The sequence below is a fragment of the Pagrus major genome, chromosome 5 (genome assembly GCF_040436345.1).
Source record: "Pagrus major chromosome 5, Pma_NU_1.0".
Lineage (NCBI taxonomy): Eukaryota > Metazoa > Chordata > Actinopteri > Spariformes > Sparidae > Pagrus > Pagrus major.
The window spans coordinates 20,411,543-20,435,695 of NC_133219.1; the positions used below are offsets into that span (position 1 = coordinate 20,411,543).

A 24,153-nucleotide genomic window follows, 5' to 3' on the forward strand; every position below is an offset into this window, starting at 1 on the left:
CCAATGAGGTAAGACACCCCCAGTCATTGTTGCTGCTCTACCGTCGTTGACCAAAAAAAAAAAAAAAAAAAAGCGAGATTTCGGCGGACACGCTGCGGAATCCACCTTCTCCCATCTCACCCCTCTCCCCTCCATCCATGGACACGCTTCCCCCGTTCCCTCGGTGACCGTGAGGGGAAGTTGGGATCCTCTCCGTAGACGTTTCTGTATGACGAGGGCGCAGGTGGCAGCCAAAGGTCGCAGTCATGCCGATGCACCCAGTCACCTCCACGTTGATGTACCGGGGGATCTGCACCATCCCTGACATCCTCTCCTACAGCGCCCCGGTGAACCTGCCCGAAGACGAAGTTGAAGGTGAGATGTTACCTGTTCGCGTGTAACCTACCTGAGGGTGTTCAGGAGCTGGTGAGCCACACACACACACACACACGCACACACACACACACACACACACACACACACACACACACACACACACACACACACACACACACACACAAACAGGGGAGTGTTTATTCATGTGTATGTGTCTGTGATCTAGTCCAGGCATTCAAACAGACGCGCGTCAGCACCTTGGACAGCGCTCATGAGAGAGCGATTTGGGATTGATTGAAAACAGGCCTGTTTGATGGTTTGGGATTTATTTTCAAAAGCTCCTCTTTTCTTCTGGTTTTGATATGAAAGAGCAAAAATAATCACACACTTTGTTATCAGTGTTAGTCATAGATCAGATATCTTATTTCAAATTTCTTTCATTGACCTCAACAAGAGGGTTGGTTGCATATGATCTCAGTGTGAAGCCGAACTGGTTATATCTGTGCACCATTTGTGCCATAAAGTGTTGCTTCTTAAGGACAGCACTGATGCATTGGCTCTAACTAGAAGCAGAAGCTGCTGGGTGGAAATTTGGCCCAAATTTGGTCTTGTCGCAGAGACTTTCTGATGGTGTTTCATATGATTTTCCCCTAGAGGCTGTGAAATCTTCAGCTACAAAGTGGTTCAAACAACATCCAGGGTAAATCCTCTCATGATTAAAAAAGTTGTCCAAAAAAAACAAAACAAACAAACAGCAAAAAAAACCCATCATCTTTCAACATCAAGATAGTCTTCTAACAGCAAAATCAGTCCAACAACAAGCATGCTGACAGATGACTACTATTTTGAGCAATTAGTCTCAGTATCCAAAGAATATTCATGCCTTGGAGCACTTCTGATGTGAACCTGCGACATCTGCACATTATCATGCAGCAACCCCTGGGACATTGTTCAAGTCCCAAAGCATTTGTGATGACAGTGAGTTCTTGCGTTTTTGCCATGTATCCAGTGCAGGGACGCTGGAAGGCAGCTGACGTACCCCTCCTGAGTGATTTGTCCAGTGCATCTCTCATCCATGTTGTTTTTGTTGACATTTGTCTGCTTTGCCGGACAGATTGAGACACATCAGCGTGCTCAGATGTCTTTAAGACTGATGTATTTCAGTTTAGGCGATGACTGAAATGCATGTGCGTCAATTACAGACGAGCTGGGTCTTGTGAGAAATCTCGTCGGCACGTGCCCGTGCAGAATCTCCCGGGGAGAAATCAGAAATGAACGGTTAATTGCACCTGCACAGATTTGAAATTACACAGCCACACACTCCTTCTCTGTCTCTCTTGCACACACACACAGACACACTCTCACAAAGAGGTTTGCATCTACAACACGGGCAAAGACACTCGCGCACACATACTAAGGTTGGAGTGGAATTGGGTTCGACTCTCAAAAGGTGTTCAGTGAAGTGCCTCAGCAGCAGTTTGAGAACAGAAACTACCAGCGAAGATAAGAACGGGCTGAAGAGAGATAAGGCTGTTTTGAGGTTCTACATTTCATCCACCATTTCTGTTTTGCTTTGACACCCAACAAAGTGCACCTGTGATAAAAGAGAAGTGTCAACATGTCAGTGCCGAAAGTGATCTTTGCACGATGTCATGCCTCTGATTACAGCGTTGCATCACTCAGCGCTTTATTGTCAAACTTGATTTCCAGCGTACAGAGATTTCACATGACAGAAATATATTTTGCCCACAGCAGCAGCAGCACAGAAATAAAAGATAAGCGTCTCATATTTCATTTTTTAATTTTTTTTAACGACTCCAGAAGAAGCTTTTGGTTGTTTGAGATTGAGGAATCTCCGTTTCCGTCTCACCCTCACTTGAATTTAGAGTCCAGCTTTGGGTGCAATAAACAGACATCACTACATTTTGACTTTAATTGGTCTAATCCACTCGTGCTGCCTCGCTGCAGTCACTCTGGCGCAGGACTAAGGGAAAACGTTTTGCCTTTCCATCTCAACCTTATAGTGGTAGTTTGACTGGAGAAGCATTGGGGATGTTTAGTGGAGAGAATAGCAGAGCCCGGGGTAATGCACAGTTAACAGCAGTGACATTAGTGATCCCATGTGAGGGATGTCTTACAGGTTGTGGAAGAGGAAGACTTTAAAGGCGGTGTCGCCAAGGAGGCTGAGTGATGTTGTTGTTGCTGTCAAGAGTGTAACTGAGATTAGCAGCTTTTGCTGCCAGATAGCACAAAATGGGAGTGATATAAATGCAGCAGGGGCTGATTGCTTGGTCGATTAATAGCTCCAAAAAAAGTGGCTACATTAATACTGCATGCCAACATGTGTCTTTTAAAAACTATTTTTTTAGCTTTTGGAAACGATCCTTCTCTTGTCATCAGCATCTGAGGAGTTTGTTGGAGTTTTATAACAGGGTGTCAGACCTCTCTGGGATCTCACTGGTAAGAACATGAGCGATGTCACAATGTAGGATGACATACTGTACACTTCTTTGTCCATGATTGAACAAATATATATTCATTTTGCCATATATTGTCATATGTGATGAAGGTAACAAAATGTGGCCAAAGGGAAGGGTTACCATTTTAAACACATCAGTATACTTGGTTTTATAAAGGTCAGAAGCAAATAAAAAGAATATTTAAAGGAACATTATGTAGACATTGGCATTTTGTGTTATTTGGAGTGCAACACCACTGTTGTAAATACAAATCCCAGGTCTGTAACAATTGTCAGACGTAATGTAGGTGCTAACTGCAAACAAAACTCATTACGTCATAACAATGTTATGTGTTGAAAACTTGTATGTTGGAGTATACATGTATGTCACACTGTGATCCTACCCTCTCACTGAAGTTACAGAAACAAGTGATGGGTTGCAGAGACACCCTTCACCCTATAACAAGACTCTGTACCATCAAAATGATTTTAAAGCTGTTATTTTCGGGTGAAAAAGTTACAAAATCTTACTTTAAAGGAGAAAATTTGGTTGGTCTTTAGGACCCCAAACAATGCGTAAGTAAAGCCACTTTCAAAAAAACAAAAGGGAAACAATCCTCCTCTTCCTGGATTGCAGACACTGTCATGGTCTGCAAGTTCTAAATTACAATATGCATTGAACAATCTTGAGTATGTGCCGATCAGACAAGAGACGCGCCGCTCAAGCGTCAGCCTCCGTGTCTTGTCTCATCTCTTGAGAGATGGACGCGAATTGGTTGGAAGTCTGAAGTGTCACATACATCAGCTCAGCCGTCAGGGAGATGAGGCTTTGTCACGAAAACGAAATTGCACATTAGTGACTATGTGTGTGCGAGCGCATGTATAGGGACAGGCGGTTCAGGCCCTTTTGGCACGTATAGCCGTAGACCTGATTTTCAATTACTGGCTTGGACACCCCAGGGATCGGACCAATGGCACCATACTTTGCGACTGTGAAGCCTGTCAAAGCTATAATTGGAACAAAATGCTATTTTTCTGACGCTTCTTCAATAATCCTGCATGCGTATGTGCATGTGTGGTAGAAGGTGGGGGTTGGTAGCAAGTACCTTAATGTACTATGATGCGGGCATAAATTGAATTGGACTCCATTTTCTCCATTTCCCCTCCCACACAAGAGGGACGAAAAATAGTTGGTCATATTACAGGAGCTCAATATAGTTTAGACCTCCTCCACCACGAACAGAAACACACACATGCACACACACGTGTACACACACATACACACACACACACACAAGTGTACACACAAAGCTCAGTGTCAATATCACTGCAGGTGGAATTAAGTGGGTAGCCCATTTCCACACTGCCTAACAACAGCTCTATTGGAGGCTGCTTCAAAATAGTCCCTGGGCTGAGCTTATAGCATTTGTAACTGGTCCCAGAGTGAGGCTCATGTAAACAGATGCCTGTAGTTTCCTGTAGACACAAGTCGTAGATAAAAACAGGAGCAGAACATTTGCATCTCTCTGACAAGGTTGTAAACAGTGCACTTCATTTATCGTTTCAGTTCAAATCTGCACCGGCCTTTTGTTTATTGTTTGGCGCTTTTGTTAATTTCAGAGTTGTAGACTATGTTTGCCTTTTGTTCATTCACTGACTTATGTCCATAGAAATAAACTGTGAAGATTGCTTGAAGGGAGTTAGATTTAATCATTTAATGACTTACACCTAAATTATGTTCGTAACTGACCGATTCTCAAGAGAGTTGTCCCAAAAACCCCAAAACACCTTTATTCAATTGGGACCAAGTGTAAAAACAGCATTTATTCATAAATTGTCAAAAAATTCAGACATTGAAGGAGACCTATTTTGCTTTTTTCCTTTTGTTCCTTTCCTTCATTGTTTTTTAATTTGTTGTGCATGTAAAAGATCTTGAAAGTTAAAAAGGTCAACGTCTGCACCAACAGAAGCTCCTCTCTCCCACAGAAAACACTGCTCCTGAAAAGCCTCATCAGTATTCCCGCCTTTAACTCCGTGACTTTGTGACATCACACTACGTCACTGTGTCACACATTTGCATAATTTATGGACAGTATGAGAAAACTGATATATTTTTTGATCACTAAAGCATGTAAACCTATCCTGATGGTAGCCTCCAAAAAATTAGGAACCTGAAAATAAACATAATATGACTCCTTTAAGGCAAGTTAATCCATTGGACATACTTGAGCAAACTGCGATAAAATGCTGAAAAAAAGATAAACTCACCTGGTGTCTAATATGCTTAACAACAGGTGAATAATAGGTGCAGTTTATAAGGGAATAATAAATAGATATCTGTCCATAACAAAAGCTTAATATTGTAACAACCCAATATATGCTAAATATTGTTTTTAAAAGCAAAATGTTGATAAAAAAAAATATACAATCAGACATGCAGTACAAATAAGCTGAGAAAGACAGAAACAGACAGTTTATTGTATTTACATGGCATCCATATTTAATTGGCATTACATCTGATACAGAAACCCTATTTTTCTGCAGATGGAACCAGAATATCAAATATTGCTCAAATTAAAATGTCAGTATACACCAAAATTATGGTTTCATATCCCGGGACATGTTTATTGATTCTTGTTTTTTTCCTCACTCAGTTTGGTTGGGCATGAAAGCCTTCTCTTAATCACTGTCAAAGAAAAAGGAAAATGTATCCCGAGCCAAACCTGTCACAGAGCCCCAGCAGGGACATATTTTTCAAGGAGTATTTTAAACCCACCAAGTAACTGTCAGTGGTAATCGGAATCAACGCAGCCTGCAAAAGTTATCTCTCCATTTGTTTTCACTCGTGGCAGAGCGAGGAGGGCTTTCCTTGTTTCTAGATCAAACACAGATTGGGCTGTCAGTCCCCCCACCCCAAGAGACGGGAAGCAGAGATGTAGCAAACAGGAAGTGAATGCAATAATGGGACCTAAGTCAGTGAAGCTTCAAGCTGGATTTATTGATGCTATGTTTTACATTCTTTTATTTACTTTGTGAAAAAAGCAAAGGTGGGAATGTCTGCCTCATCTTATAGATGAATTAGAGACTATTGGCATGCAGTCAGCGTGGTTATGGTATTTTATTCACTCTGACAGGGAGCTTTGCAGTGGTGATGGCTTTGTGTTGCTGAAAAGAAGATTACTGAGACTTTCTTGAAATTGCTTAATGCCAGCAGCATTGGCTCCGTCAGTCTGCCAGTCGGTCAGTCAACCACCAGGCTTAAAAACCTCAATAACTTTAGGATAGATTGCCATTAAAATTTGGTACATCTAGCACCACCGGCAATTCAAAATTTTAAATTTGTTTACTTTTGTTCACAACCAAATACTGCCTTGGTTATTTAAAAGAGGAGCCAAACGCAAGACACAGAGCAGGCAGGTAAAAACTCAAAACAAGCTTTAATAATAGCTGATGTTCAAGTCCAAAAGCCAATAATCCAAAATGAAAAGCAGGCAAAAAGGCTGGCAACAAAACTGGAGTAAACCACAAACAATATACTAAACTAACTGTGCTAAAGTACAAACCACAACAACACGAAGATACAGACAGGAAATGCAGGTAAAACATTACGGGAAGCCAGGACGGAAAACAGACGAACCAACAAAGACTGAACTAATGACTGGACATAAATATAAACTAAACTACAATGGAAGGAGGTGCAAGTGGACAGAGGCGGAGAAACACAGGTGAGGGAGATGAGTAGAGGGAAGCAGGGAGTGCAGGAAAGGAGCTGACAAGCTGGGAAAAACACTGATGGCTGATGCAAGACAGGTGTGGAGGGAAAATCAGACTGGGGAGGAGCACAGGAAGGCAAGAACACAGGAGGGAAACATAGCACTGGGAACACAGGTGAGCAGATAAAAGGTGGGAAAACAGACGAAGACAGGAAGGGAAAAGTCACATGGGAATATAACTACAAAATAAAACCAAAAATCCAAACCTTGACAAAAACCTTCAAAACAATTGATATTCCCATCAGCCTCAGTTCTACTTTATTGAGTGCAAATGCAAGCATGCTAATACAATGGTGAACATTTTACCTGCTGAAGATCAGCATGTAAGCATTGTCACTTTGAGCATGTTAGCATGCTGATGTTAGCATTGAGCTCAAAGCACCATTGTGCTTAAGTACAGCCTCGAAGAGCTGCTACCGTGGCGGTTAGTCTTTTTGAGGAGGTGTATGTCAGCTACCGTACACCCTTAACTCTCAGCGAAACAGCTCTTTACAACAACAAGAGACTTGGGTATGAATCAGTGAAATCTGTCTGCCAAACGGGGCATTGAGTGTCTTTGGTTAGACAATTTATCACAACAACATGCAGACCTCCTGGTTATACCTCGATCGCAGCTCAAGGTTAGCTTGATATGTGTCAGCCAAAAACAACCACCGACACTTAAATATGAACGTCAGTGCTCTGGGCTTGTCGAAAGGAATAACTGGAGCATTTTTTTTCTCCACATGTGTCTCCCAGAGTCATAAATATGCATTTAAGAATATTTTGTTAAGATATTCTGCTTCCACACTCCGTTTTGTTTTTGAAAGTAGTTTGCTCTCAGTAGTAAAAATTTAACACATGCTATTGGGGCGTCTTTTCAATATTTTTAGTCATTCCTTTGGCAGAGTTTTGGGACTTTGCTTTTGACTGACAGCTGCTCCAAAAAACGCTGCGTTCCTAATGGTATAAACTGCCTGTGAGGCGATCTTGATGTTTCTGCTCGACTCCTACTGTAGCTGCAGCAGAAAAACATTGACTCATTGCTTCGCCCTGAGGTGGAGGGGTTGACTTCCATTCCTTTGGAAATACTTACATGAATACAAATGAAGATATTTAAAGACACCGGCATCTGCTTGGCAAGACAGAAATTATGCACATAACGTATTGCTGGTGCAGAATCAGTGGGCGTTGTGGGGGTGTACTTCCAAAGGGTCAGCTGAGACCATTTTGTAGCATATGCTGCTGAGAAGATGTGGACAACAAAACAGAACAAAATGACCCATGATGTTGGTAGTGGATGTGCTGGCTCATTTTCAGGAGTGTGCAAACGATCCAAATGTGTTTACCCAAAACCAAACACTTATTTTTCTCTCTTCACTTCAGCTATTGACTATTACTGGCGGGGCTCTCTCAGGAAGCTAGAATTAGTTCAATTATTGTTCTCTTACAGAAAAAAACAACCCTTAAATTGGATCCCCGAACAAACTGTTTGTTTCCTGTTGGCATAGAAAAGAGCTTTTCATACCTACCGACGGAAAAAACACATGCTTTCTCATCAAAGCTTTCTCTGTGTGAAACAATATTGAAACAAAAAACTGAATCAAACTAATAAATTAAGTGTTTTTCCAGTCTGCCAACACCATTACATTTCCACTTTCTGCCTTTCAAGTCCTTTTGACAATGTTACAAGTCTGGCAAACGCCACTTCAGAGCTCAGACGGCTTTTGTTAATGATTTACAAATGAAAGACTTACGGCATCAGCAGCAATGACTGCTGCAATTGTTAAATGACTCCGGAGTTAAATGCCCTTAAAGCCAGAGACATGTTCAGAGTCAGAATTTGACTTTGGAAGATTTGTGACTTTTTATTATATAAAACATTGATGCAGGATGGTGAGATAATGTTAAGGATGAGATAATGCAGAGGCTGTCCCGATTATCATGAAAAAACACCAAAAGAAAGAAGGTAAACATGTCAGTGAAGAAAAAGGGAACAAAAGCAGGACAGGAAGCTTCACCTTGTCCATGGTACGTGGCATTACAGATGCGCAGCACCCATGAAAGCATCCTGCTTGTATATAATCAGGCTGAAAACAATAAATCTCACTTTGTACATTTTCCTATCACCAGCTCCATCCTGAACCGGTCCCGCTCTACCTGCGTGATGGACTGTCGTCTTATGCAATCAGTTTGACAGACAGGCAGACAGACAGACAGGAATGGATTTCAAAATGGCTCTCTCGCTTGTGTCACCTGGCAGGATGAGACAGGCAGTATATGAAAAAGCTCTACTTGACATAGATGGTGATAAAGATGTGAGCACAAATGAGCCATTTTTCTGAGGTTGAAGTGACCCAGCACCACTGCTTGGTGGTGTGTTATCTGTCTAGTAAAACTGCTTTGGAAATGTATGGTTTTGTAGAAATGTTGTGGGTTTTTGATGATAGTAATGGCTAATATTTTTATATAAACTTAATAGTATTCTGGAGATAACCACTGAAATTACTTCTAGTAGAAATAGCAGAAATTACTACTATTCGCTGAGCAGCACTTTTGAAGCTCATTAATTAACATGGCATATCTTGTTTAAAGGTGCAGTATGTAATAATTGAGTCCCAACAAATAGGGGCAGCATATCAACAGAGTAACTGTTACCTGCTGCTTTCTGTTTATACATCCATGACTGTAGCTATTGTTGGCCTGTTAGCTCAGTTAGCCATGCAGCTAGCCGGACTCCCAGCAAGTGTTGTTGTCTACACAGTTAGCACGAGAACTTTGTACTACTGAGAGGTTTTCAGGCCTGGGGCTAGCTGGTTAGCATACTGACTTCAGTAGATATATCTGCAACACAGAACAGACTTTTTTGACATGACGTCACTGTTGTTTCTTCAATTCAGCTGATCATTTTAGTTAATTTTTGGATTACTTACATATTGCACCTTTTATATGTAGAAAGTCAAAGTCTAAAATTGCCAATTCAGTTACTGTGCATGGAAAGAATTAATCTGGCAGATATGGTGTTTTTTCCACTTTCTTGTACATATTCAGCATGTATTTTCATCCACTAGGGGTCTCTTGATCAAAACAAAAGATGTTAGAAGTATGATATAATGTGAGTTGTTGTCTAATTTTTCACACTGGTTACACTGGTGCACCTAACTTTTTCATTTAGGTGCACCAGCACATAATTTAGATGCACCCAATCATACATTTTACCTTATCTAAAAAAATTGTAAAAAAGTGGAAATACATTATTTTCTCCATTTAAATCACATGCAATAAGAAATTGCGATAATCTCAATTGTTTAAAAAATAAACCTCTAAACCTCAGGCGCACTGCTGCAACCAATAAAAATGTTGCACAAACATATTTCCCAAAATGTCAAACTAGTCTTTTAACATAGACACAGGGGAAATTACTTATTTTTGGCATTTATTTGAAATAAAATCACAACATGAAACAGAGAATCAGCCAAAAGGTTAAAAATGGAATTTGGTACATTTCCCTGTGCCGTTAACCAATTTCTGACAATTTTTGTGTGACTTCTCAGATGATTGGTTGCTATAAGCTGCCAAGATGGGTTTCAAATGACAACATGGTGCAGATTAGCAGATAATATCATCAAACGCTGCGGCTGTCGGCAGGGTTAAAGCTAGATCATTTATTCTCATTTTGATCGATTGCCACGAAGGAGTGAATCCAGCAGACTTCATTACCTGTGAAATTAACTGTGATGAGTTCTGGAAGGTGAAGTGCTTTCCTTCAGGTAATATTTCTCCCCTTTGATGAGCAATACTGCAAAGTCTACACCCGACAATGTCCAAATCCAATGATAGAAAAAGCTGATCCATGAGCGAGCGCATACCGTTAACGTGGTGGAACTGATGTGTTGGATAAGCTGTAATGCATAGCGGAGGCTTTTGGTTGTTCATGCTTGACCTTTGTTTGAGGTGCTTCTCACAGGTTTTCCCCTCACTGATGCCGGCTGCGGCTCAGCTTGGTTTTGGCTGTGATGATGAAAAGTTGCAGCTTTGAGAGCACATAAGAGGGAGGGAGGGAAAAAATGGAGGCAGATCAATGATTGCCCTCCGTGCTAGAAAAAAAAACCCCAAAGAAGCAACAAAGATGGGCTAAAATTTCAGGGCCTTTCGCCGACTTCAATCGCTCGAGGTCAAGTGGGGTTTAAAAAGTTGGCTTGGGGATTTTTTCTCATTGAGAATGAAGCACCTTGACATTTCCAACTTTCTTTTTCCGTCTTCCAGTTTCTCCCTGTGGTCGTGTCAGTGTTACATTGGTGAGGTCAAAGCGCTTCAAATTTCATAATGGAGGGAGTACTTTCTATCCAAACAGGGATGGGATTTTTCCTTAAGACACAGACCTTAGTCTCTGCCACATACCCCTTAATACTCCAGAGCCTTATTAGAAGCCTGTTATGGTAATATTCAAATCTTCCGGGTGCCCAAGTCAGCCCGTATCCAGCTAAAGATGGATTAAGGTTGCTATGGGTGTTTAAAAATAGTCGCCTGAGGTTCACACACACACAAAGCAAAGCTGTGTTTTTCTCACACTGATAAGGTCTTACATAAAGAGTGGGTGTGCTGCAATTACCGATCCAAAGCAGCCCTAAGCAGATGCAGGTCTGGCTGAGGCGAAGAGGATCTCTGGCTCTGTAAAACAGGCCCTGGATTACATTCACGGACACTTCACGGCTACAAAAGCCCCGGCATCAGCCTGTTCTGCTCAAAGTGCACTGGTAATTAGCAAAAGTTTCCACTGGTGTTAAATTTAGTCTGAAAAGGGATAAAGCTTTGCTCCAGGGGTGCCTCAGAAATCCGAGTAAATATTTCCTATGTGATGCCTTTCTGGACGAGGAGAGTTAATTCCACTTAATTCATTATGATTGAGTTTTTCTTTGTCATACGTAGACAGGCAAAGATGATGACATTCTTAAAATCTTGTTCACTTTATCATTATATTGTCTAGAGAAAGTGGATGCCATCCCTCTTTTCATTCATGTTTCACCCTCGCCATGAATCCAAGCCTTTTGTCTGCATGAATCAGCTCCATTTCCAAGTGATCCCCGGCGTTGTCTAGTGCTGCATACAGTTCAGCATCTCTGTGCTGCAGCAAGGATCCAGTGCACTTCACTGATATACAACAGTGCACGGGGAGAGCAGTGCGACAGGAGTGTGCTGCACCTCTCTCTTGTGGGAGTTCAGCTTCAGATGCTCGGCTCTCGGAGCTCACGATCTTAACTTGGGCTTTTCATCCTCTGTCAGATGACACCACAGGGGACCGCATGGCATCGCGTCTTTGAAGGCCAACAAGCACCTCTCTACATCAAAGCAAATACCACATGCTCTCAACAACAAAAAAGAAAAAATTCACGCCTCCCTGGTGGAGCCGCAGTGCCAAAGACCATGCGGAAGACGCAACAACAGCAGCTTCTAAAAAACAACAACAACGAAAACTGTGTATATTCAGAAGGAAATAAAGTCAAACGTAAGCAGAAAGCAGAGAGTTTCAAGAGGGCAGAAGCTGTAATAAAATGTGCGGCACTGCAGGAAAACTGAAAATGGTGACACAAATTTGAATGAAATGGCAGGTTCATTACTGCTTTTATTCCAGTTCAAACAGTTCAAAAGAAGTCAAATTTGACTTTGACAAACATGGAAAATGACTAGCCAGCAGGATGGAAGTTGGGTTTGAACACCCAAAAGTGAAATGTGAGTCGTTTCCATTCATATCGCCTTTATATAACAGGACGATTACTGAAAACCATTTATAATGGCAGTCATTACTCACAATTATTGGTTTGCCATTTGGCAACTACTAAAGATACAAAGTGCCGAGAGCTGGCTGTTTTAATCAATATTTTCATATGACGGGATGTAACAGTGGTTGTTCATAGTCACAAACCCACAGATGATTATGACCTTACTCTGCAGTTCTACTCAGCTGTTACTGTTTAGGGCCGTTCTTTCTGATCTCATCAATCCAGTTTCCAGCTGCAGCAGGCAGCTGTTGGGAACCCTGAAACCCCACTGTACGCTGCCAGCAATGCACCAAACAACAGACCAAGTTAGTTACTTAGAACATAATGATCGCAGTCAGATAATTTACCAAAAGAGAAACCTAAACTGAGCAAAACAGCGATTGAATGCTCGACCAATTTTTGTCAGGTGGCCAGAAACGCGACTGCACGTGAATGACAATGATGCTCCATGTCTGTTAGATGTTTAAATAGGGAAGTGTTGCCGACACATTTATCATAAGAGACTTTATGAGGTGATATGTCAGTGTTTTGTTTCGGAGCACAACAAGCTTATTGCAGCTTTAAATGTAGCAGGATTCCAATAAAGACAAAAAAAACTAATAATAAAAAACCCACAAGACCACATTAATGCTGAACCGACTAGTAGATAAAGTGATTATAAGACAATGCACTAAAAATATAACAACAAAAATCATTTAACAAATCATTAATCGTTTAAAAATGACACACATTATTTGATTTCAGCCTCTCAAATGTGACAACTTGTGAATTCTCTGTAGTACTGTATCTCACTGTGAACTGATTGTCCTTTGGTTTTCAAACTTCAGATGGGTATTTTTCTCGATTGTTAGGATTTACGAAAAAAAGGACCCAAATGGAGACACAGAGGCAGGCAGCTTGAACAACAAAAGGCAAGCTTTAATGTTGAGCTGATATTAAAGTCCAAAAATCCAAAAAGCAAACAACCAAAGGCAGGCAAAAGAAAGTCCAAAAAATTAAAAGGCAGGTTATCAAAACTCCGGCAACAAAATAGGAATCCACAATTGCAAAAACTAAACAAACTAGTTCAGACCAGGGAGACGCGAGGGACACAAGTAGCAACACAAGTTAGACATAAGGAGAACGCAGGACCGGGAACAGGTGAGACAAACACACAAACCAATGACGAGTGAGGAGAAAACAGGCCTAGTTACACAGGAATAATTAACTAATTGAACACAGGTGAGTAGGCAAAAGGGTGGGAAAGCAGATATAGACACGAAGTGGAAAATGACACGAGGATATTTTCTTCAAAATACAACAGAAAATGACAAGCTGAAAAACAAAACCATGACAATTACATGTTTTCATTTTATACATGACACAATAAAAAAAAGTATAATCATTACATTAATTATCAATGAAACAATGATCATTCCAAGAGGAATTGTTAACAGGTGTAAGCAGTTGTAGTACGAGGACTTAACAGGCCAGTGACTTGGGTCATTATTATCCAACTATTATCTACCAAGTCAAGTAACAAGTCATCAAAACAGTGACTCGAGTCCAAGTCGTGATGGCACGAGTCCACATCCATTGGTTAAAATGTGAAAAAGCAACCCAATCGGCAGAATAAATGTTGGCAATGTACATTTCTGCAAACAGTTAAAGTAAAATTTTACGTATCTGCAGGTTCAGTTTTCTATATAATGTTGTGACAACTGGGCTCAAAATACCTGTTTTGGTTGCCACAAACACGGCTGGAGATGTCTTGAGGTCTTACAAATGTTTAAACGCAGTCTTGAGCTGTGGTCACTGGCTTGGCAGCTTTCTTGCTTAACTCTGCCGCCATCCCATCCACTTTCCAATGTGAAGGTCAGGTCATCAACATGTAATGTGAATATGATATAGTAGAAAATGTAGAAAATATCAATATGGTAAAAAAAACCTTGCCAAATGAGACCATGTAAGCGCCAATATAAGTCAAATGTCCTGTCCTCTGCTTTGATTTATTTAGTTTTTACCTCTATGATCTGGGAGCATGAAAGTGGATTGTAGCCACTGACCTGCTGTTGTTTTATTTATGTGTGCCTCATATTTAGATCCATTAATTTCAAGGCTACAGGACTAAGTGGGTTCATTTTGCCAACTGCCTCTCTTTGATTGGGCAGCATAATTCAGGTGATCAGTGCAACCGCACGCTAATATCAGAACTATTCATTCACAGTCGGAGTGAGAACAACTTTTGGATTCCCACAGGGGCACTTTCTCAATTACAGTAGAGTCACCGTGGCATACATCGTGAGAATTTGGTCTCAGTGAGTAAAGTGAAAATGAGAGAACATAGTTGTCTCTTCTGAGGACAATTATGATAGATAAACTCTCAAAGAGATAGCACTCTATCTGGATGTGTTCAGAAAGAGAAATTAATTCTTTCAGAGGACGATTAGTCAGTCTCCTTTGATAAATCACAGTGAGGATTATGTATGGTCTCCTTTACTTTAGAGATTTATTAGTTCATTCTAGTAGCACTCTGTTTGTCCTGATTTCAAGCAGAGCCAAGTGGTTCTGGTGATATATTTATAATGCCTATTCATATTGCAGTTTTACAGTTGTATATCTCTCTGGACTTGATAAGCCATTCATTACATTTCTGGCGCAAGCAGTACTGAGGCGTTTGTATCCTGTAAATGGTTTGTGACAGAGGAGAAAATCCTCCGACAGCAAGCTGTGCCCGTATTTCATTACACAATACAAACTTTTACACATCAAATATACTATACACTACTCACCAGTCGGGATGTTTTGCTCACCTTGGCCTTCGATCAATAAATAAAGCTTTCAGGGGGAGACGGAGTATTTGCTAAAACTGTTTTGGCACCTTATTTAAGAGTGTCTATGCCTCCTGCGTGGCTGCAACATGCTGGTTTTTAGCCAGTGTGTGGTGGAAAGCCCCTCTTTCTGAGAAAACAGATGGAGCGGGGACCTCAGGTGGATACTGAGGTATTGTTATTCTGTAAACAATAGCATCACACCCAGGGAAAGGGGGAAAAAACACAGCTGGAGGCTCTCAATGATTCAAACTATACCTCTGGTAAGATATTTTGTCGGGAAAATATATGTGAAGAATAGCTGCCGCGAATGTCACACCGCTCCCTTTTTATAGATTGCATGCCCAGATGTAATTCATTGTAATACACGATTGCCAAGTACCTTTGTCCCTGTGGCAGGGTTTCTATTCTGCGGACGTGCGCTCGATTTGCAACAAACTATTTCCTGAAGCCGCGCAACCACATTATACACAGAATGACACACACTGTTTCCTGCCGTCATCGATATTTCATGTTTTGTTTTTCCTGCTGAAATATTTGTCACAGACTGTCACGCTGTGGATTTTGGCCCGAGGCTCGGCCATTCATCGCCTTTCTGACACAAATCACCGGAGCCGCAATTCCCATTTACAAGACTTTGGGCTTTGCAGTGGATTGATAAAGTTTGTTTGCATTATTACACTCGAGTAACTTAACAACCGGTAATTGGCTGTAATACTGAGATGGAAAGTCATTTAAATTCGCCTACCTGGCAGGCTGTTATTGTCGCTCAGTTGTGCAACAAGTTACGCATCATTTAGCTGCTTCATTCAGGTTTTGTTTTCATAACTCATTCAAAACTCCACCCTGCACTTCATTTACAACCTCTGACCTGATCTGTAATGCTTTTCCTGATCCCTCATTACAAAGACTGAATATAACTTATACATGACTATTCAGCAATTCATTTTAAAGCTTCTGATTCCACCAAATGCCAGATTAGAGAGATTGCAGATTTCCATCAGCCTTATCTTAAGATTCATCTCCTGCTCTGCTCCTTTGTGTGCTAATCAGTCGGGTGACACGAAGATGGGATGGGTCTAATATTGTAGGTGACTTTCTCTTGCATATAAATGATAGGATTCAATCCTTCAAGAAGTGTAAACAAGCAGAGAACGAGGGGGGGATATGCAGTGTGGCTGAACTGAGGAATTAACAGCTTTAAGATTTCCTTAAGTGATTGTGGCTCTACATTAGCAGCACATCTGCTACACAGTGTTCAAGTACTGTGACGTCTTTTCATTGGATTTTATTTTACTATTTGGTTTGAGTTTCTGTTGGAGATACAGATTTGTTGCTCCTCTTCTTGTGTTTATCTCAAACTAACTGCGGTTACGGCTGCTATAACCAAAAGTAGGGAAGGTGATTCTTGAGAAAGATAGGAATTCAGCCCGAAATTCTAACCCAAGACGTCAATATTTGACGACCTGGGAATGAGTCAAGACTCAACAATCGACCATCTTTATTAAGAATCGCCTACCCCACCTTTAAGGCACATAACTCCAGGTTTCCATTGTCGACTTCTTCCAGTGGTTTAGTATTGGACTTCCATAAAGTCTGGAGAGTCAGCACAGAGAGATCACGAATGGGCAACAATGGTCACATTACATGTTAATGACCTGACTTATATCGGGAGGAGGAGGGGATGGTGGTGGCAGATAGGTGACAAGGCTGCCAAGCCAGTGACTGCAGGTCAAGCTTGTGTTTTTCAAAGTGTGTAATTACTGAATATTTTTCATGACATCTCCAGCTGTGTTTGTGGCAACCAAAACAGGGATTTTAAAGAAGATCATGATCTTACTAACCCTAACCAAGCGTTTTTTGTTCCTAAGCCTAACCAGACCCTAAGCACAGCGTTGTCGTTACATAATATTGAAAATTAAACTCAAAGAAATGCAAAGTATCAACATATGGATGTTTGCCGATGCGTACATTTTTTCTGGCAATTGGGTTGAGTATGGTGGTGTGACTATCACATGAACTGGACAATGGAAGTATGATTCAACATGACAGCGTTTTAGAAACAGAGCAGCAGCTACTCAAACCAAACGTACTTTCTGGATGAAAACTTAAGCAGCCCACACCTACAGTTCATCTGCTGCTCTCAACCAGAAAAGAATAATCTCACAAAGACTTGGAAGCCTCCTTTAACCACTATTAATACTGGCAACACAAAGTGGATTCCAAATTCATCACAAGTACACCAAAATCATCCAAAAACTAGAAATGGAAGAGGCATGAATCTTCCACGGACATACAGTAGATAAGCTTCTGTACAGAAGTACAGAAAGTTCAGTCTCATGGTTAGTATCAATAAAATAATAGGACCATTTATTATGTAGAAGCCTCTGTCAAAAAAGAAAACACTCACTCATTAAATCACTTATTGAACAGGCCGAAACCATTTAGTAAGAAAATAAACTGATTAACATAATAATTCTGGCCTCGAGACAACCTTCTCTCCTTTGGTTTGACCAAAAATTCACGTTTAACTACTAATCTAATCAAACACTTAAAGTCGCAATTTTTAAGAATTCAAAACTTGTCTAAAATTACAACTTTATAACAATTTTCAACAGAAGACGAAGGAACAGTTCTGATGTTATGACTTCTATGTACTGTTGAACAGCATGTCTAGCATACTAACCAGCGAGCTCCTGCCCTTCGCGGTCCAAAACTCCTGTGCTAGCAGTGTGAAGGCCGATAGAGGTTAGCCTACTTTGGCCACTATTTGTTTTAAGTAGGAATTCAACAGGTGGCCAATTCTTACATATTGTATCTTTAATGAAAACATCTCAACGAGCACTCCTAAAATAACTGAAAACATAAAAATGAAACATTCTTGACCTAAAATAAGAATTTTTGACCACCAGAGAGACTCTAAAAACAAACACTCCAACAGATATTTTTTGCAGTGGAGCTAACTTAAAAATCCATTTATCGGTGGATGATAGTATGAGTAATCCTTTTACATTATTATTTGATTTCGCCATCAGCTCTTACACATCAGAGTTCAGCAATACTTTTCAGCTGTCGGTAATTGATTCAAATTCTGGGTAACTTATTCCAACCTTTCTTATTTCGAAGAAAATAATTGAACCGATGGGAAACTAGGAAATGCAACCACTGGGTAGATTTTTCCACCTAGTCTGAGAGCAGAATATATTCTAGTTTGATTATTTTTGGCATTAAAGCTCTGTAGATTTTGTCAGCCCGGAGAGTTACACTTCATAGGTTTGATTCATCCTCATGAAATTTTAAACACAAGAGAAGTACAGGGAATACTGCCCTTTAAAATGTTGACAATTTGTTCTGATCTCAGCTCTTTGTTCAAGGGTATTTTTTCTTATTTCACTGGTGGAATTTGTTCTCCTGTGCTGCCAACCCCCATATAACTATGACTCAAGCATTGATGCGGCATAACAAATGTGTCTTTGGTGCGTGGAACATTTCCCACTTTCATATCCTGCTCTACCGCAAGACTTCAGCTCCTGTGTGTGTGTGTGTTCTCTGCAGAGATCCGCGAGGCCTTCAAAGTGTTTGACCGCGATGGGAATGGGTTCATCTCAAAGCAGGAGCTGGGGATGGCCATGCGCTCCCTGGGCTACATGCCAAACGAGGTGGAGCTGGAGGTCATCATCCAGAGACTGGACATGGACGGTGAGGCAACACAGACACACAGGCGTGGATTCTTCTTAAATCACAGATCCCAGAGGCCGTTCGCTCTCTAGATGCCCACAAATCTGGACTGTAGGCAGAAAAAGCAGCGATAATAAACACCAACTGTTTTTCTTTTTCCGCAGGCGATGGCCAGGTGGACTTTGAGGAGTTTGTCACTCTTCTGGGCCCAAAGCTGACGGCAGCTGGGTTGCCAGATAAGTTCCACGGCACTGACTTTGACTCCGTTTTTTGGAAGGTGCCCATTATTCAGTCACTCATTCCCTCCCTATTAGAGAGAAGATAGACAGCAGAATCGCAGCTGTAGCAAACCTCCAAGTGCAGAAACATTTAAACTGTACGACTTTAAAGGGAAACCAGTTTTAATTGCCACATCCACTGTGTCGTTAATGGGGGGGATTTTAATCTTAGAGAGGTTTGGATTCCCCTGAGAACTGTTTCTTTTATCAAGACCTTCTCCGCCTCTTCATGTGTGGCGTCAGTCTTATTACTTAGAACATTAAAGTCAATTTTTATGTAAAAGAGATATTAATTTATTTACAGACACCTCATTAGATAATCAACCGCTCACTCTGACAGTGGGAAAATGAAATTAATGGGAAGGAGCTTGTGTTAAAGCTGCCTTTGTTGTAGTTAGGTGATAACAGCGCCGGCGTGGCTGTCAGAAAGAGAGACTGCAAATGGAGTGAAAAAGAGGGGATTTATGGGAATTCTTGGAGCGGCCAGTGTATGAAGAGGAGAATCACAAGCAAAGACACACGCTGGGAGAGTCAAGAAACCCGAGGGACTGTTGCGAAGGCCGCATAGCTTCACACAACATTATATGGGAAGAGTGGTATCAAGCATGTGATGCTGGATTGATCACACAGAGCCTCCGGTCACACTGGTGAGCTCGGCTCTGGCTGAGCTGAAAATGAGTAACATGGATGAGCTTTCCAAACAGCCGCCGAGCCTGGATTGGCATTTTTGCAGGGATATTGATTAGTCATTCAAGGATTCTTTATATTGTTCAGCTCAAATATATGAACTCAGTTGTCTAGCTGGCAAACTACGCTGCCTAAACATCCAATGGGACATTTAAAGTGGGGGTGGGCGGCAACATGGAAGTTTAACATGTCATACAAACTGATATTCCCACAATCAAATGTTAACTGCACACAACTTTTCAACATATTTCCCTTCCGTACACTGTTATTTTTGCTGTTATTGTTCACTTCCTCTCTATGTGTTACGTGTGTGTGCGTACATACTGTGTGCATGTGTAAATGCCTGTCTTTAGATTTGACTGTATGTGTGTGTTTGCGGTGTTGTATCCGTCAGCCCCTGTCCATGTTAATGTTCAGTTATGTGTGTATATCTCCAGTGTGACATGCAGAAGTTAACGGTCGAAGAGCTGAAGAGGCTCCTGTACGACACCTTCTGTGATCACCTTTCCATGAAAGACATCGAGAACATCATCATGACTGAGGAGAACCACATAGAGAACCCGGAGGAATGCCAGGTGGATATAGACAGTAAGGAAGAACCTCCTATACCTCCTGTACTTCTTATTCTCATCTGTTTTTGTTGTTGACAACTGGCCGAAACTAGACAATGACATATCCATATTTTATTTCAATGGGGAGAGACTTTATTCTGAGTGAATGACATTGTTTGGGATGAAGATGAATGGCTAAAGATCTGGATGTGATGAGGAGTAGACTCTGATGAGCTCAACCTGGGCACTGGAAGTGATTTTGTACTGAGATGACAGCTGACAAGACAGCAGAGAGGCGACCACAATTAAGGTTTGACAGCCTCAACATGTTTGGCTGATGTAATAGTGGCAAAATCTGGTTGGTTTAACTGAAAGAGTAAGTGTCCGTAGTCAGCTGATTAAGAAGTGGGAAGAGAGAGAGAGAGAGTGAGAGAGAGTCGTGGATAAACAAGCATTAAGACAGGCTTCCTGATTGAACTTACGCTGTAAAATTAAAGGGCAACTTACCCCTATTAGTAGTAGACTATTTTCAGTTTCATTTGCTAATGTTTTGACTATAAGATATATGCCACTACTCGTATAATTTAACTACTACTATCACATATCAAATATTTCAGTTTTTTCAGTCACAGTCTGTCATATACATGGTTAGGTTAAGCAAAAGATGGTTTGGGGTAAAACACACTCTTTCAAGTGTTAGAAAGGATAACTTAAAGAAATTACAAAAACATGATCCTTCAGTTGCAATTCCAAATTGGGTGGTGGTTGGATGGGTCATGAGGACTTCCCTCCAGGACACTGGGGTTTGCTATGAAACACGTGTCACTGAATTGTTTTTAAGCTATATTGCCTAATTAAGTTAACCAAGTAACATAAGTACATAACTGAATGTTATTTTAACATAAAGCTGGATGTTTTCCTAAACCTAACCAAGTAGCTTTGGTGCCTAAGCCTAACAAAACTGTGCCTGTTTCACAATGTTAATAATAGTCCAAAAGTAATATAATGTCATACTGTGTCAAACGTTTGTCTGCAAGCTTTATTTTGAAAGCCCAATGAGATGTTGCAGGTAGTGTGCAAAGCTGATGCTTGAGGGGTAGGTAGTGTCATAGTTTGAAGCTAAAGGCCTTCGAGCTGACGTGGTTGATGAGGTCAGAGTGAGACTGTGTTGTGATATCAGATCGTGCCTACCAGAGCGCCCCTCCTGCTGAATTTTCTGCTGAAATAAATTTGCTTTACTTTGATTTATTATTATATCAGAGGTGGATATCTCAAATAAATAAAACCCTAATTATCTGCATGTCCAGATACCACTATAGGGGTAGGTGAGGGGTTTGCATTTTGGGGGAAATGATCCTTTAAGATGCAAGCAGCATTTCCTTAAAACTACATCAGAGATGACAGAGCTTCTCGTGGGGTGTTTGAAATATTATATGGCCATGACAAGACACCATGTATGATATTATTTATGGAAGTGATGACTTTTGAGTTGTCAGGCCTCACCGTTCTTCAGTCGCTGTGTTCTGAGTAGAACATATCTAATCATTTGTCATCTGTTGTCTTTTGATACACTCCAGTGTCAACATATTAGTAATAATGTTTGTTAAATGAACAGATTACAGGTTTTCTCACAATCAGAACTTCCTTTCCTTTCTCACTATTTTGCACCAAAATCCAGCGATCGCACGTGGAGAGCTGAGCTGTGCTGTTGAAACAACAGTGATACAAATTTCTCCCATCAGCAGCCTCAACAGATCATAATGTACTCCAGCCAGTTATCAGCAGTGTATTAAAGGCTGTGCCCTCTTAGGGAGCTGTTTTGTAATTTGAGCAACTGTGCACAGCAAATGACATTGTTCCTTCTCCCCTGTCGCTTTCTCCTCACCTGAAAAAATTACCACACTATTTATTGCTAAAGCTCCGTCCGCCTACACAGACTCTGCGTGGAGAAACGCCATCCTCTGGAGCTCATTTGAAAGGATATCCCTAACTGAAGTCGCTGCAGAGGCACGATTTGTGTCAACAGTGAGAAAGTAAATTTCACCTTTTCATTACAAAATAACTGGAATTTACTGAAGATGGCAAATTGCTGCCTGTCTTTTAATTGTTCATTTACAGAGGGTCATTCATCTAATGTGTAGGTGTAACGATTGTTGGAGCCATCACAAACCCATTCTATGTTTTGCAGTGATTGTAATCTTTCTGTAATCTTTTTTGCTGGAAAAACACTTTTGGGACGGGAGGTGTTTTTCTCTAAGAACAGCAATGACCTCTTGAGGAAAAAAAAGATAACTCATGAGCAAGATCAATTTTAATCATTTTGAAATATCGTCTGTTCAGACAGAAATAAGGTACAACAGATATTAAAGTTTCTCTCTGAACGTTTGTTTTGCCTCATATGCAGTTGGTTCTTACTGGGGATGATTCTGCAGGTATACTACATCTTTTCCATCCTTTTATAATGCCGCTCATGCACCAGTTCATTTGTTTGTTGTTCCAAAACTCTAATCAACATTTCAATCTAGATGCAGCTACGCAGCGTACAGGTGTGAAAACAAATCTCCTTGGCGACGCTCATCCCTTATAATTGTCTTCATGTAATTGTAAGCTTTTGTGATGAGCTCTTTCATTCATTCGGAAATTACTATCAGATATCTATCAAGCAGTAAATAACACTTGATTCAATGGGCCTGCAGGTAATCTTTTTCTCTTTCCCTCCTGCCCAGGTTCCAGCCCGACGCAGCAAGTCAAGCAAACTTGTGTGCGCAAGAGCCTGATATGCGCCTTCGCCATCGCTTTCATCATCAGCGTCATGCTCATCGCGGCCAATCAGGTGCTGCGGAGCGGCATGAAATAGGAGCAGCGGCTTTTCCAGCCTTGACCACCACCTAAAGGCTACCTTACAGATAAATGACTGAGGAGATGGAGCTGAAAAAAACAAACAAAAAACAAATAAAAACAGACAATCACACAACTGTAACACAGGCCCACGTATGACTGCAGAGAAACTGGACTCACCCCGGACACAACATGGGGTCAGAGACAAATTTCAAGGACAACAGGACCTCACCTACAAAGATACAGCGGTGTGTTTGGCTTGGACAGCTGACTATACATATCACTCTTCGTAAAAATAACATTTAGTATTCAATAGCTATGTGCATTTGTTGCATTCAGTATGGTGGCAGCTATAGAGAGAAGTGTAGTGACTGTCCAGTTTTGTATTTGTCCAGTGTACCATGCGGTTTAGTAGAATTGATTAGAAAGAAATCTGTGAAATATTGTTGGGACAGAAAATATATTCCTGGAGCTAGAAAGTGTTATGTGCCAGGTCTGGAGTGCGCAACATTGTGGAGATATTGTATGTGGTGCAACATTGTTCAAAAAAACCACTCGGGAATAACAATAGCTTGGTAAGAAACAGATAAGAGGGTCTTTGAAGGGAGGTGCGTGTGATTGCGTGGATAGCTTCATTCATTCACAGGCAGCAGGGCTTCAGTCGGAGGGTGAGGCAGGTTAACAGCTCTTGGGAGGAAGGCGTGGAGGTCTGAGCAGACAGGTAACTGGCTGGAAAGTGGCTGGACATGCAGTATACACTCAACTCTCTCTGTCTCCACAGCGGGGCTTTGCAGGCCTCAGAGGATGACCATCATCTATGCATGAAATGCATGGATTTAAACAGTCGTCTTGACACATTTGTAAAAGTTCTTATCAATGTATTAATCATTATGACTGTGTAACAGAGCTGTTTTCAATTACTTAATGACAACTGTGAGCAACCGTGTGCGGTGCGGGGTATCAGCAATCACAACAAAATTAAAGCATACAACTGCATGAAAAAGAA

At 41.1% G+C, this 24,153-nt stretch overlaps 1 protein-coding gene across 1 annotated transcript; it reads left to right on the forward strand.

Moving 5' to 3' along the window:
- Positions 1 to 245: 245 nt before the first annotated feature.
- Positions 246 to 23,166, forward strand: cabp7a (calcium binding protein 7a). Its single transcript, XM_073467040.1, has 5 exons — positions 246 to 354; positions 18,671 to 18,814; positions 18,958 to 19,070; positions 20,196 to 20,346; positions 23,036 to 23,166. The coding sequence occupies exons 1-5, from the start codon at positions 246 to 248 to the stop codon at positions 23,164 to 23,166; spliced, it is 648 nt and encodes a 215-aa protein (XP_073323141.1).
- The last annotated feature ends 987 nt before the right edge of the window (positions 23,167 to 24,153 follow it).

Coding starts and splice junctions, on each gene's coding strand:
- cabp7a (XM_073467040.1), top strand. CDS start 246: ATGCCGATGCACCCAGTCACCTCCACGTTGATGTACCGGGGGATCTGC. Junction 18,815..18,957: donor CCAGAGACTGGACATGGACG/GTGAGGCAACAC, acceptor CTTTTTCCGCAG/GCGATGGCCAGGTGGACTTT. Junction 20,347..23,035: donor ATGCCAGGTGGATATAGACA/GTAAGGAAGAAC, acceptor CCTCCTGCCCAG/GTTCCAGCCCGACGCAGCAA.